The following is a 13529-nucleotide window of genomic DNA, read 5'->3' as shown; positions in this document are numbered from 1 at the left end:
CCCAAACCACTGTTCTTTTTCTCTTTTTCATCCTTTCTCCCGTGGGATTGGATTTACGTAAGCATGATACACGTGTCATTTTGTTAATCATTTTCCTCTAAGTTTTTAAAAGTAAAGAAATGTTTAGAGATTTTTAAAAACTATAAATATATAACTCGTGTAAGTTTTAAAATATTTTTAATATATTTTCTTAAGATACTTAAAATTCTATGATTAAATATAGAAAAATTATCTTATAAAAAAATTAATTAAATTATTTTACCAACCCCACCTAAATATGTAAATTTTACTATAAAATTGTAGATGAAAAGTTACAATTTCTCACTTAAAAAAGAATAAATAATTTGTATTTATATATAAAAATAAAATAAACTATATATTGATATTTAATATTATATTTATTAAATATAAGTAAATCATTTAGTAAAAGTTGTTACAGTTTAATTAATGTAACTGTGTTAAATATTTGAAAAAATTATTTTTATTTTTAATTTAATAAGTAATAAATTTTATATGAATTTATTTTTTAAAATATTTTTGTAAAATGTAATTTTAAAAATTTAATGGCATGAAAATTAAGTTTCAAAACTTGATTCAGTGTTGTTTGTTTCTCAGACTCGAGAGATCCTTCCTCCCCAGACAGTATAACTCAAGGCAATTTTGATATTAAACAAGTGAATCGGGTGAGTGAAGTGAGCCAGACAAGTTGAGTATTTTCTTTTGTTTATTTATTTATTATTCTTGTCAAGAAAAATATAACAAATTTAATTTCAAACCTCAGTCACATTTCATTGTAAATTTTGGGGTGTCAAAAGTAAAATTCGCCTGTTTTTTATATTTGACAACATTTTCTTATACTAGTGTAGATTTTAAAAAATTTATATTCAATTTAAATTTTTTATTTAATTTATTAGTTATAATTTATTACTTAATTGAAAGACCCAAATTTTTTACAGAAAATCCTTTCTCTTCTTAAATTATAAAATTTAGTAACACATTTAATTCAAACTTAAAATTTAAATCCTATATTTTATCCAATAAACTTTAAATAACTCGGTAAACAATTTTATTTTATCAACTCTACTAATTAAAATATATATTAAAAACATTTATTAGCTTTCATTTTTATTTAGAATAAAATAATTCCATAATTTTATTAAAAATATAAAAAAATTCTTTAACGGGAGTTCATTCCAATTCTTTTTTTTTTTTGAGCTGTCAATTCGATTAATCTTGTTGAGTTCATCTCGACTTATATCGAGTAACGGTGGTTGAAAATAAAATACAATAATTTAAACTTTTAAAATAATAATTTAAAAAAGAAACTTTTTGCACATAACAAACTTACGGTGAGCACTCACTTTAATTTATAATATTTAAAAAATTAATATTTATTAAATATTAAAAATTACATTAATCATAATTTTTAAACACGTTTAATTATTTAATTTTAAAAAAACGTGTCTCTCCAATTAAAATGACTTTACTTTCGTTATTTTATTATCATAATATTATTTACACTGATAAATTCTAAAATAAAATAAACTAATAATTTTAAATATTTATTTGGTTTCCTCACTTTATATTTGTGAGAACTTTCAATCAAACGTACTAATTAAAAGAATTTAAATTTGACTTATTCGGACGTGTATTTTGAATTTTAATTTTAAAAATATTATGTGTACAAGAAATTGGTAAAAGAACAAGACTACACTCACGACCACAAGATTGAACACCGACGACCCAATGGTCCATTGGCCATAAATCTTTGAACTGGCCAACATATAAATTATCCTTAACATATTTTTCATTACATTTCAATAAAAAAATTTAAATTATATGGTAGCAGTTCTAAAAATCTTACCTTGTTTATTTAAAACTATAAAGATGAACTTTAGTAATCACGTTAAATTTAACTTTAAAAAATTATTATAAAAAATTTAAAAATTAAATTTAAAGACAAACGTATTTTTTAAAATAAAACTTATCTATATATTATAAATATAAGTTATCTTTTTTTTAATGAAATCTTTTTAAAGATTATTTCAATCTTTATTATATTATAAAATTTTTTTTATATCGAGTATTTCATCATTTTATTTATATAATTTTATTAACATCAACTCTTATGGTTGAATTTAAGTATCCATAAATATAATTTTTTTATAAAAAATATATAGTTATTATATTAAAATTATAAAAATATAATAAATATTTTTTTAATAAAATTTTATTATTATTAATTACTTATCCTAAGATTAATAAAACTCATATATTTCATATATGAGTATATAATTCTCATAACATACACTCAAACATATACTTATTTTATATTTATATATATATATATATATATATATATATAAATTTAAAATGTGAATATTTTAGTTCTTATTTTGTTGTAAAACCACCGAATATTAATATTTCAAATAAATTATTAATTCATTATAAAATATAATATATCATAAGAATCAAAAGTATTTAGCTGAAAGAAAAAGTACAAATAAACCAAAATCTGAATTTTAAAGAAGCTAGTCAAATACTAAAATCAAACTCAATATAGGAAGTGTTTAAATTACAAAAAGTTTATTTGAGCTTATTAAAAATATGTTTAGATTGGTAGAATGTAATGTAATTGAGGAAAATGGTATGCACTAGTATCTTATTTTATTATTATTTGAATTGGTAAAATGAAGATGAAATACAATAAAATTTATTATTTATACTCACTTTTTCCCTCCAAACTGGGAGAATGGAAATAAAATAAAAAATATATATGATTTTTAATGAAATTATAAAGCTTTTATTTTATTTCTACCATCTTTTTATTATTTATGTTTAGAGTATACATGTCATTGTTGAACTCCTATGCATAATCTTTTACTATCTTACTTTATTATCATTGTTTTTTCCTTATTAAGATATGTATTTATTTAATGAACATATATTTTTAGTATAAAATTATAAAATAGTTAAATTGAATATTTAAATATAAAATAAAAAAAAAAGTCTACACACACCAATTTTATATATAAGCATGATTTTATTTTGAAATATGATAATAATATAATTATTTTTAAAATAAAACTAATCATTAAACTAACAAACACTGTAATGATCGAATATTATTTTAATTTATATGGAATAATTAATCAAATAAAATATTTATTTATCGTTATATAATATGATGTAATAAAAATAAATAATACTATGAAAATAAAATAATATTATTTAATTGAAAATGATTTAATTATTATTTAGTTTGTCCAATTGCTCTTACTACAAATGTTTAGGGGCCTGAGTCCTTGTTTCTTAAATTGTCGGCCGTTGTGACTCATTTAAGTGGACTAAACATTTAATCTAGTCCTGAAATGTAAGTTTTATCTATTTTATTTTAAAGAGATTACATTTATGATTATACTAAAATTTTAAAGATTATTTTTTCACTTTCTTAATTTTTTTTTAAGGAAAAATATAGTGACATTTTACGTCTTTGGAAAACTAATTTGGCAACAAATTAAATTTTTGAAATATATCTTTGGATGATTAATGTGAAATCAATTTAAATATCTATAGGCACATGCTAAGACATCATCCTTAAAATTAATTAAATATTTTTTAACTAAAATTTAATAAAAATATATTGAAAAAAGTTTTGTACAAGTTAATAAGGATAATAATACTCCCATGAGTTTAAGTAGGGAACTATAGTGTTTATCTTTATTTTTATTTATTTTTTAAAGTAAATACTCAATCTTGTACTTTTAGACTTTGTTTGAAAGTTTGGAAAGGAGAAAAAAAAAAGAGTTTGAAGGAAGAAAGAGGAAAATGGAAGAAAGGGAGAATGAGGTTAAACTCTTCTCTTGTTTGAATATTTAATATTGAGAAAGGAGAGTGATTGGAAATTTAATTATATAAATAATTTTAAAATTAATATATTTTTTAATTTTTTAAAAAATTATCACTTAAAAAACTAATATTTAAAAAAAGTTAAAAAAATCTTATTTATAAAATAATATGAAAGAGTGGAAGAGAAAAAATCTTCAAAATGAGTGATTTCAAAAAACAAGTTTTTGGAGAGTTTAGAAAAATTTTCAAAATCTTTCTCTCTTAATTAAGTAACTCCCAAACAAGATTAACCCCTTTTAATCTCTTCCTTCCCCTTTCCTCTCCTCTCTTCCTAAACCTAACTCCCAAACATAGCCATAAACTTGTAGATAGCAACTTTATCATTCATCCTTATATTTTGTGGGTACCTAAGCACTCATACTCAAACTCATTATCCACATTTTTATTACGGATGAAGATGTTAATTAGATGACATGATCCAAAAGAGAGTACTTAGCTTAAAGAGAGAGGCAATAACTTAAGATCATGAACACAGATATTTTGGAAGGCTTGATAGACTCAATAGGCTAAGAAAGCCAATGAAGTGTTAGATCAATCGATGGCATGTGTATTTGGCCATTTGAGCCACACATTGGGTGATAATGAAGTGAAATTTCTACTACTTGTATTAGTTGATTTAACGTGTGTGTAAACTTTAAATATTTATATTATTGAATAGTTTTTATAAAATATAAGATTGACTAATTAAATCATTAATTTAAATATTTTTATTTTATATAAAAACTTTTTTTAATAATCTATTTTTTATTTCATCTTTTTTTCCTTAATAATTCGAGTAATGAATTTTGAAAATATAGCCTCCACTTCCAGCAACCCTGAGGATTTCAATTACGTATCCACCCCCAACCAAATCAAACACCAGATTTTTAATTATCGCCCTCGCTTGCCACGTGCATCATTTTCATTCCCTTTCCCCCTCACAGTTTCACACACACACACACGCAACACTTAACTCCTCACACTGCAAAATCAAAATCAACAATCCCTCTCTGCTGCTTACAACACGTCGACAACGTTCTGAAAAAGCAACGAACACTTCATCATAACACACATACCCTCTCACCGTTACTTACCTCTCTCTCTCTCTCTCTCTCCTTTGTGGTTCACATTCATTTCTACAACGCTTTTGTATTCCTCTGTTGTTGTGTGCATTTTCATGATGGCGCTGCCGAAGCTCTTCCTTCTCTTAACGCTTTTTTCCTTAGCCCTATTCTTCTCACGCCTCGTGGCTGAGTCCGAAGCTGGACCACCAGAAGTAGCGCCACTCGATGCTTCTGATTCGGTTTTCGAAATCGAGTTGGATCGGCTCAAGTCCAAGATCCAAACTCTTGGTCCGTTCTCTTTCTCGGTTTTAATTTCACTGATTGGAGACGGTTTAAGCTTGTTTTCTGGAGTTTGATTTCACTCTATGCGAGAAAGAGATGCGAAAGTATGGCCGTTTTAAAAAATTAAAGTTGCATGTACCTTCGCTAATATAATTTTTTATTTATAAATATATAAATGAAGAACATTCATAATTTCAGAAAGTAACGAACTTTCGTTCTATATTTCATGAATAAGGACGAATAGATTTGATTAGATGGAAAATAAGCACACGAAAATTGAGAGAGAAAAGAAAAAAAATATGACATTTTTTTTTTTTGGAGAAAAATGATTTAGCTTGTATCTAAGGATATTTAGTTATACTTCAAGCCGTAGCTGGTTTCATGTAGAATCATTTTCAAACTGCGTATACTTCTTCTTTTTGTAAATTAATTTTGATTTTTAAAAAAAAAATAATTTTGATAAATACCAACGTATACTGATCGTCGTTACCTATAGTTACCGATTACGGACATGTTTGACAATGAAGAAAGTACCCATGTTTGAGAGGTTTCACTTTGAGGTTGTTTTGTTGACTGAATTAATGTAGTACTCCACTGCGGGTTATGAAAGCGGTGAACCTCTATCAATGTTCTGAATCCCGACACTTCAATCGGGCCAAATTGAGTGTGTGTGTGTGTGTGTATGCCATGTTTTTTTTTATTATTTATATTCATCTGATGAACTTTAAGTTATGGTTGTTGCTCTTTGTTGAATCGTATCCTGTTGTTTTGATCTTTAGTCCGCGTGCAAGTAAAACCTTGTTAGGATATGTTGGTAAGCCTATGGCATTTTTTGAGGCTTCTTGGATGTCGCTATCTATGCTTGTTCTCTTTCACTGTGACGCATGTGAATCTAGTATTGTTATTTTTTGAAGATGAGGTCAGAGGCTACAACAGGGGTCCATTTATGGTCTCCTGATTGTCATTTGCAGTCAAATGAAAATACATGAGCACAGAATCACACTTAAAATTCCTGGTTTTTGTTTACTTTTTTTATATGCCACTATATCTGCTGAATTTCTCTAGACTCTTAGTTCTGGTTTGAATATGTCTATTTATACTTGATGCTTGTTTGGAATAATTGGTACTGATGCTACCCAGGGTTTGTGTTGATTGATCTCCAAACAAACCACTTTTTACATTGTTCCTATGCATAGCTAATGGTTCAAATTCAATGGGACTTCTGCACCCGCTATTTATTTACTTTTTTGCATTTGTAGATGAGGTTTTGTTTAATGCTTGTGTATGACGTGTTTGTGCCTAATTTTATTTGAAGAATCTAAAGTCAGTGAAAAATCCATGGAAGTGAAGATGAAGGATGAAGTTATAGCAGAAAGGGAAAAAATCATTCAAGATCGGCTTAGTACAATTGATTCCTTGCAGAATGAGATTGCTTCTCTTGAGGTGAGGTGTTGGGACTGAACTTGTGGAATACATTTTTCAAAATTATGTTTTCCATTTTCATCTTATCTCATTAAATCTATGAATTGCCATGTCTCGTGTCAAAGAATTCAATTGAGGGTAGTGTACTATTTTCATTCTGTTACACCCAGAGCATTATGAAAAATTACTAAAATTGGAGTCACATACTCTTCTGTTCATTGTATCTTAAGAAGACCCTTCAAAACTAACTTCTTCCGAGTCATGTTTTTCCTCCCAGAAAAAAGGGGCATTGGATGCTGAGGAGCAGGTTGGAAAGGCTCATGCACGTGCTGGTGAACTACAAACACAGGTTAGTTGTGGATTATATACAAGATGTAATGATTATGAATCTTTTGTTCCTACTTTGAAAATCCTTATGTAGGTGGACAAGCTTAAAGGGGAACTAGATAAACAGAACAAGGAGAAAGTGGCTTTGGAAGCCCGTATAACTGAAGCAGAGAAAAAGATTCATGACTTAAACTCAAAGAAAGAGGATGTAAGTTTTTTTTTTTTTTTTTTTTTTTTTTTTAGTAATACACCAAATTAGTATTGAAATTACAATCAGCAATTAATTTACTTCTTGAAATTACCAAAATGTCATTTTAATCTTTGAAAATATAAAATGTCATTTTTTTGTTGTTTCTATTATTTACTATTTAGTTATTTTGGTCAAGAGTCTCCACATAAGGGTTTATGGCACTGTGGAAAAGAGAAAAGTAAGTGTAAGTGTGTAACTATTATAGGGATGCCTTTAGTTCAAAACACTTGGGAGTTGGGATATAATTTGTGAGTTGGTGACTACTTTGGGTTATGTCAAGATGTGAGGCATGTTGCTGGTCATTATAGATCTAGTGACTGAAACATTTATTGTGCATCCTGTAGCATAATATTAGAGCATGGTAATGTTCAATAGTAAAACTTGATGGATAGGAGGGGAAAGTTATCCTACAATGTTGTTGTTCTAAGTTGTAGTGGTAGGTAGGGGATTAGGGCCTCATTGATGTAATAGGTTTGGGTTATGTCCTTGCTACATTATGAAATGGTTTTATGTCTTGCTTGTAGAATGAATGTTCTTATTTAATGTCTACAGGAATTACATTTTAGGTGAAGTGTGGACACAAAATGGTGCAATGTGAAAAATGAAATGTTCTTAATATAAATTTGCATCCTTTTAGTAATGGTTAGGAATTGGAATTGAACTTGTCAGAACTGAGTAGCATCATGGTATCTTTTTAAAGCTGCATGATTTATTTATTATCTATTTATTATCCTTTTCTGGATAGTAGCTCTGTGTCATTCTTTGATTGGTGCATGTTCTTTAGTAATCCTCACATTATCAATTTTTTCCAAGAAGAAAAAAAATTGCTGGTACTAGTGTGAATTTTAATTACCAAAGCATAATTTCTTTGACTGTGATTTGATGAATTGAGTAATGCATTCTCCACAGCTTGAAAGGATAAATGACAAGCAAAAGACAAAAATTCGTAAAACTGAAAGTGCTGTTAAGGCTGCAGAGGTATGTGTATTTTTTTTTTCTTCTCTTTGGCATGCAAGATGCTTGATAATGATTTTGATGGATGTCACTCTACTCCATACCGTTCCTACTACTCTTGTTTAGGAAGAAATGTTGAAGGCGAAGTTTGAGGCAACATCCAGAACAAAAGAGCTAATTGAGGTAATGATAGAGTTGAATTTCTAAACCAATTTATCTTTTATACATATTTGCAAATTTTGACATCCTGTTGGATACCTATGATGTAGTCTAGTCTAGGTTCATTTGTGAACACTGCTTTCATTCTGAAATTGAAGAAATGGTTTTGATTCTGTGTGCTTTTTGTTACGGAAACCTAGCATGAGTGTCAATAGTTCATCTATGTAGCTGAAGTATCATAGAAAAATTGTTGGAAAGTCAACATAATGACATGATGAAATATATGCCAGCATATAAAATTATGTCAGACTAGAATCAGCTTGCTTTTTCCAGGGAATTTTAATTTCTAGATATATTCTTGGGAAGTTTGACTGATGAAAAATATTTAATATTAGGATTAAAAAGTGTTAGAAGTTTTATTACGGCATTTAAGAGCCCAAAAGTTTAATTCATTCTCATATGCTCCTGGAAGTACACAATAATATTGAAGATGGATTACCAGTCTAAGTGGATAGGTTTGAGGCAGCCTAGGTTCAATTGTTTATGATAAATAAAAAGCCTGTCTGAAAAACTGGTAGAAGGTCTCAAACTCTAAGAGTTTAGACTAGTCTGATAGCGAAACCAGAATTTTGTTTTTGTTTTTGTTTGCAGCTGTTACACCAATGAGAGAAATGAATGATTGGGCATTTTAAAATCTTATTATATACTAATGTTGAAGATTTAACATTTTCATTAGGAAATGATGGAAGATGTGGCTTGCTATTTGGAGTTTCACAAGTTTAGATGATTTTACATTTGGTCTTTTTGATGGGTGTATGATATGAATATAAAGGTGATGAGATTTATTAGCCTGACTAACCAAATATGAAATTATATTTTGGGCCTTCGGCCAATTGTTATATTTTGTGACATTGGTTTCTATCCTAAATTTAAATGCACACAATAACTAAACTAAAAAGCCACTCCAAAACACAGCACTTGTTGGCTTAATCAAAGTTTCATTTTGGTTTTGTAAGTAGCATTGTGTATTGCTATTATACTGATGAGATTTAAAAAAGTGTGTCTTGTTTCTCTGATGACTTCTGATTATATAAACCATCCTAATGATGTGAATTTGGCATCTAACTGTTGCATATTGACATTAACAATCAGGTTCATGATGCTTGGCTTCCACCTTGGCTTGCTGTACATTTCATCCGCAGTAAGGTGAGAAATACATTATAGTAGAGCATTGGGAAAAAGCATATACGAGTCTCTTTGGCATTGCTAATATAGCAAGATTGCTATTCATGGTGCACTAGGGAAAAATATAGCCTGCCTATTTTTCTTCAAACTAATCCCATTAAAAAGAATAGAGGAAGACCTATGAAACCTTTAGAAGAGAAACCATTGAAACATAAAATGATTTCGTTTTTGAAAATTTTGTTTCTGACAAAGCTCACGTACAGTAGCAGTAATTGATTCATTTAGTGGACTAAACTTGGTAGGACAACTTCAGTTTCTTTTTCTTCAAGCTACTGTATAGATGGCTGGGATTATCTATATGTGCTTGGATATGTTTTGAGTTTGTTTTTCAAATTTCAATACTATATAAATGAACTTTGATAGCTGTAATAGTTAGATTTTTGTACTAACAAAAGCTTTTCATTTATATTCCCTTATTTTTAATTGGAAGAGTAGCAGTCTATTGGTTGTGTACAAAATCTCTTTACCCATCCTTTTCTTTCTGGACTTCTCTTGAGTGCATATGACCCCAGGCCTCTTTCCTACATCAGTGAGTTCATTTTATATCCTGGATGACGTTTGTTAGAACACTTCTTCCTGTGTGTTAAATGTTTTGTTTTTTCCTAGACTTTCATTGAGGCTCATTGGAATGAACATGGAAAACCTGCTTTTGAGGTGATTACTCAGAAGGTACTCTATTTGGTTATCAATCTTTCTTATTTATTTCTTTGTATGACTATTAATTGATCATAGATCACAGGTTTTCTTTAAAATGTCCTAATGGCATCTGTATTTTAATGTCCTTCCTATTTATTCTAGGCCTTGGAGAAAAAGGCACAAGCTGGAAAGTGGGCTGAACCTCATCTGGAAACAATTAAAATTGTAAGATTTATTCTATTAATATTTTTCAGATTTTTTATCTGCTGTATCGGAATGATTTTGTGGGAGTTTTGGACCGATGAATAAACTAATGGCACGGATTTTTAAGCAGATCATTATTAATTTGATAGTAGCCTTTACTGCAGTTTGCATGCTATATGACTAGAATGTAATTTTGCTTCAAACTTCTGTTTTGAACCCTTACTCTGATATTAACTACCCTGGCAACCAGGGAATTGGATTTTAGTCTTTCTAACTCTTGTTCTTTACTTGAAGAAATGGATACCGGCTGTAAAAGAGCAGTGGCTAGTGGCAAAAAGAAGTGCTGAACCTCAACTGCAATTTTTTACTGCAAAAACTGTTGAGGTTTATGAGGCATCAAAAAATGCAATTGCTCCTCACTTAAACAAGGCACAAGAATTTGTAGATCCTTATTATCAGGTATATATTGCAGTCCTTCATCCTTAGGGTGTTTCTTTGCGGTGGTGACTGGTGATTTTAACCTTAATGTATTCTATACTTGTTTCCAGGAGGCTAAGAAGTTTAGCAAGCCATACATTGATCAGGTTGCAGTTGCAGCTAGACCTCATCTAGATAAAGTACAGGTGGCTTTGAAGCCCTACACAAAGAAGGTTGTTCATTCTTATGGGAAGTTCTTAGAATCAGCCGCTATATATCATCGTCAGGTATGGCAGACTTTCTGTTGCCCATGACAAAAAGTTTTGCATACCCTTTTTCATTTTGGCTTTAATTATTACTGATATGAATACATGTATGATTATATACTTGGGTGGAGAGAAATAGTTGTGTCTGTTAAGAGGATCCGCTGATCTGTCCTTTTAGAAGTGTAAATGAGAACTAACACAGTATTTTGAATAGTCATTAATTTTGTCAGTTATGATTATATGAACTGCTGTCTTATTGATTTAAAGACTATTATTATTAGACAATAGAGAAAGTACGGGCTTATTTGGAATGAGAAAATGTTATGTTTTATTTTCCTGTTTTCACAAATAATGAACAAAAGAACACCTTGTTTTCACTTTGTTTCTTGTTTTCAAAGATTTTTTCTGGACATTTTTGTAATTATTTGAGAAACAGGAAATGAAAACAGAAAACCTTTTCTCAAAGCAAATAGATCCTATGTTCCTTATATACCTTTTCTCTTTTTGTTTAGAATTGTTTGAGTAAGAAGTCTACACCTTTTCTTTGTTTTGGACTGTATCTACATATAAGATAATTGAAAGTATATTCTTTTCCTGCAATCGGTTGTTCATCTAGTCATAGATAGGGAATTTTATCAAAGCCAAATTGATATTGTTGCAACACCCTTTTTTCTTTGTTGGTGTAAGAGGGCCTGTTGGGCTTCTGCTCATGTATGTTGTTTTCTAGACTCCTATCTGTTGATATGCTTTACTGTGGAGTTCGGTTATATTGATTGAGGCAAATTTATTTAAATTTCATTTTGTTTGCTATAGTGCAGTATGTAACTAGGATTTTATTTCTCTGGCAGTGCATGAGTGCAGCTCATGTTAGTTCCTGAATATGGGTTACTAGTTTCTTAAAACCTCTACAGTATTGTAGAGTTTTGTTAACTTCTTTATTACTTTTTAATCAAGAAATGCTGAAGAAAGTATGGTTTTGATATAAATCCTGCTGCATTGCACTTTGTGTGTTTAAATTTCCTTTTGCTGTTAAGGTCCAAGCTATTGTCCAGGAGACACTAGAAAGACACGAGCTTACTAGACATCTTGCGACTGAAGAGTTGGAATGGTTTGCAGTACGTATCAAATGATTTTATGTGCCTTGGCTAATAATTAAATTAATATAATAATCAGGTGATTTGACTAGCAGTCTCAATTACCAGGCCTCCGCACTTTTAGCCTTACCTATTATTTTGCTGGCCAGAGTTTTCTTTGCCATATTCTGGTCAGTCTGAAATTTCTCCAACTAAATTCATACGCAGAATTTGTTTTTTGTTAGTTTGTCTGGTTTGAACGGAACTTCATGGTTACTCCCCCTCCTCCCCCCCACACCTTTTATATGTATATAAATATAAAATTTTGTCTGCTGCAGCAAAAAGGTGAAGAAACCTGATCAGAATGGGAACACCCACCGTGCATGACGTAAAGCTAAACGACGGCATCCAGACAAGTAGATAGCATGCAGTTGGTTCCTGCTTGATTTTTCGCATGATGTATATAGGTATCCTTTTCTATCGTTGGCTCAGGATAGCTTTATGCATGTGATGTTTTCATCTTCTGTTATTTTATGTGGCATGTGTCATGAGTCATGCCTTGATTTCTTTGACATTGGCCCTATGTTACGCATCTTCATGTACTTCTCTGGTAGGATTTACGTTGCAAATGTTAATAGAGTAAGCACCTTTGTCATCATGGATTGTTTCCGATCTTTAGCTGTCAAATGTGCCGTTCATTGAGTACTGAACTGAACATCCTCAATGTTCTTATTTGATCTTAAAAATGCATAAACCCTGATTAGTTAAACATTTTTCTCAGGGAACGGAAAAAGGGAGCTCTAATTCACTATGGGAAGAATATTCTTTAAGCTGAGAAGCTGGCTCCCTTTGCAATCTTAGCCTTGCTTAAAGATTCCATCACCAAAATGCAGCCTTTTGGTCTGCAAGAGTTAAGATTCCCCCTGTCATGTATAGACTTATAGCGTAGCCTTTAAGAATGTGTTTATCACTGTATCACATTTTCTCACTCTGTTACCATGATGTGGTGTTCAACTGTCCAAACCTTTAATACTATGCTAGCACCTGAGTAGGTCTTAATCTTTATTCTTGGTTCACAATTGACAATACAAAGCGCATTCGTAATTTTGTAAATTCAAATCGAGGTGGCAGACATATGCTGTCAATCAATAATCTAACTTTCATAAATTCAATTTCAAGAATTAGAAGTCCAGGGGTCCAATTGTAGTCGAATTTAAAATAAAATAATGTCTCAAGAATCCAAACTAGGGATGGTTATAGAACTGTTGCCTTTCATGGCCACCATTATGTAAAAGCTTGAGAATGAATTAGAAAATAAAGAAAAAACATTAAGAGAATAATC

At 29.8% G+C, this 13529-nt stretch overlaps 1 protein-coding gene across 3 annotated transcripts; it reads left to right on the top strand.

The window, feature by feature from the left end:
* The first annotated feature begins 4903 nt into the window (after window positions 1–4903).
* Window positions 4904–13249, top strand: LOC113847399. Of its 3 annotated transcripts, XM_027476490.1 has the most exons (15): window positions 4943–5240; window positions 6550–6677; window positions 6934–7005; window positions 7078–7191; window positions 8143–8211; window positions 8314–8370; window positions 9499–9552; window positions 10198–10260; window positions 10390–10452; window positions 10726–10890; window positions 10980–11135; window positions 12149–12229; window positions 12317–12378; window positions 12526–12654; window positions 12969–13248. In XM_027476490.1, the coding sequence occupies exons 1-14, from the start codon at window positions 5066–5068 to the stop codon at window positions 12572–12574; spliced, it is 1308 nt and encodes a 435-aa protein (XP_027332291.1). In that variant the 5' UTR covers window positions 4943–5065; the 3' UTR covers window positions 12575–12654; window positions 12969–13248. The 3 variants fall into 3 exon arrangements, with proteins under 3 accessions (XP_027332293.1, XP_027332292.1, XP_027332291.1); XM_027476491.1 differs by lacking the exons at window positions 12149–12229; window positions 12317–12378 and having other exon boundaries at window positions 4908–5240; window positions 12969–13249; XM_027476492.1 differs by lacking the exons at window positions 12149–12229; window positions 12317–12378 and having other exon boundaries at window positions 4904–5240; window positions 12526–13249.
* Window positions 13250–13529: the final 280 nt, after the last annotated feature.

Source organism: Abrus precatorius, unplaced genomic scaffold, assembly GCF_003935025.1.
Source record: "Abrus precatorius isolate BTA unplaced genomic scaffold, Abrus_2018 Scaffold8, whole genome shotgun sequence".
Classification (NCBI taxonomy): Eukaryota; Viridiplantae; Streptophyta; class Magnoliopsida; order Fabales; family Fabaceae; genus Abrus; species Abrus precatorius.
Note: the sequence above shows the minus strand (reverse complement) of the source record. Positions and strands in the feature narration are given on the sequence as shown.

What these genes read in the sequence shown, in the direction of transcription:
- LOC113847399 (XM_027476490.1), top strand. Translation starts at nt 5,066, where the DNA reads ATGATGGCGCTGCCGAAGCTCTTCCTTCTCTTAACGCTTTTTTCCTTA. An exon ending in GTCCAAGATCCAAACTCTTG is followed by an intron (nt 5,241 to 6,549) that starts GTCCGTTCTCTT and finishes TTTTATTTGAAG; the next exon opens with AATCTAAAGTCAGTGAAAAA. An exon ending in AAGAGTTGGAATGGTTTGCA is followed by an intron (nt 12,230 to 12,316) that starts GTACGTATCAAA and finishes CTCAATTACCAG; the next exon opens with GCCTCCGCACTTTTAGCCTT.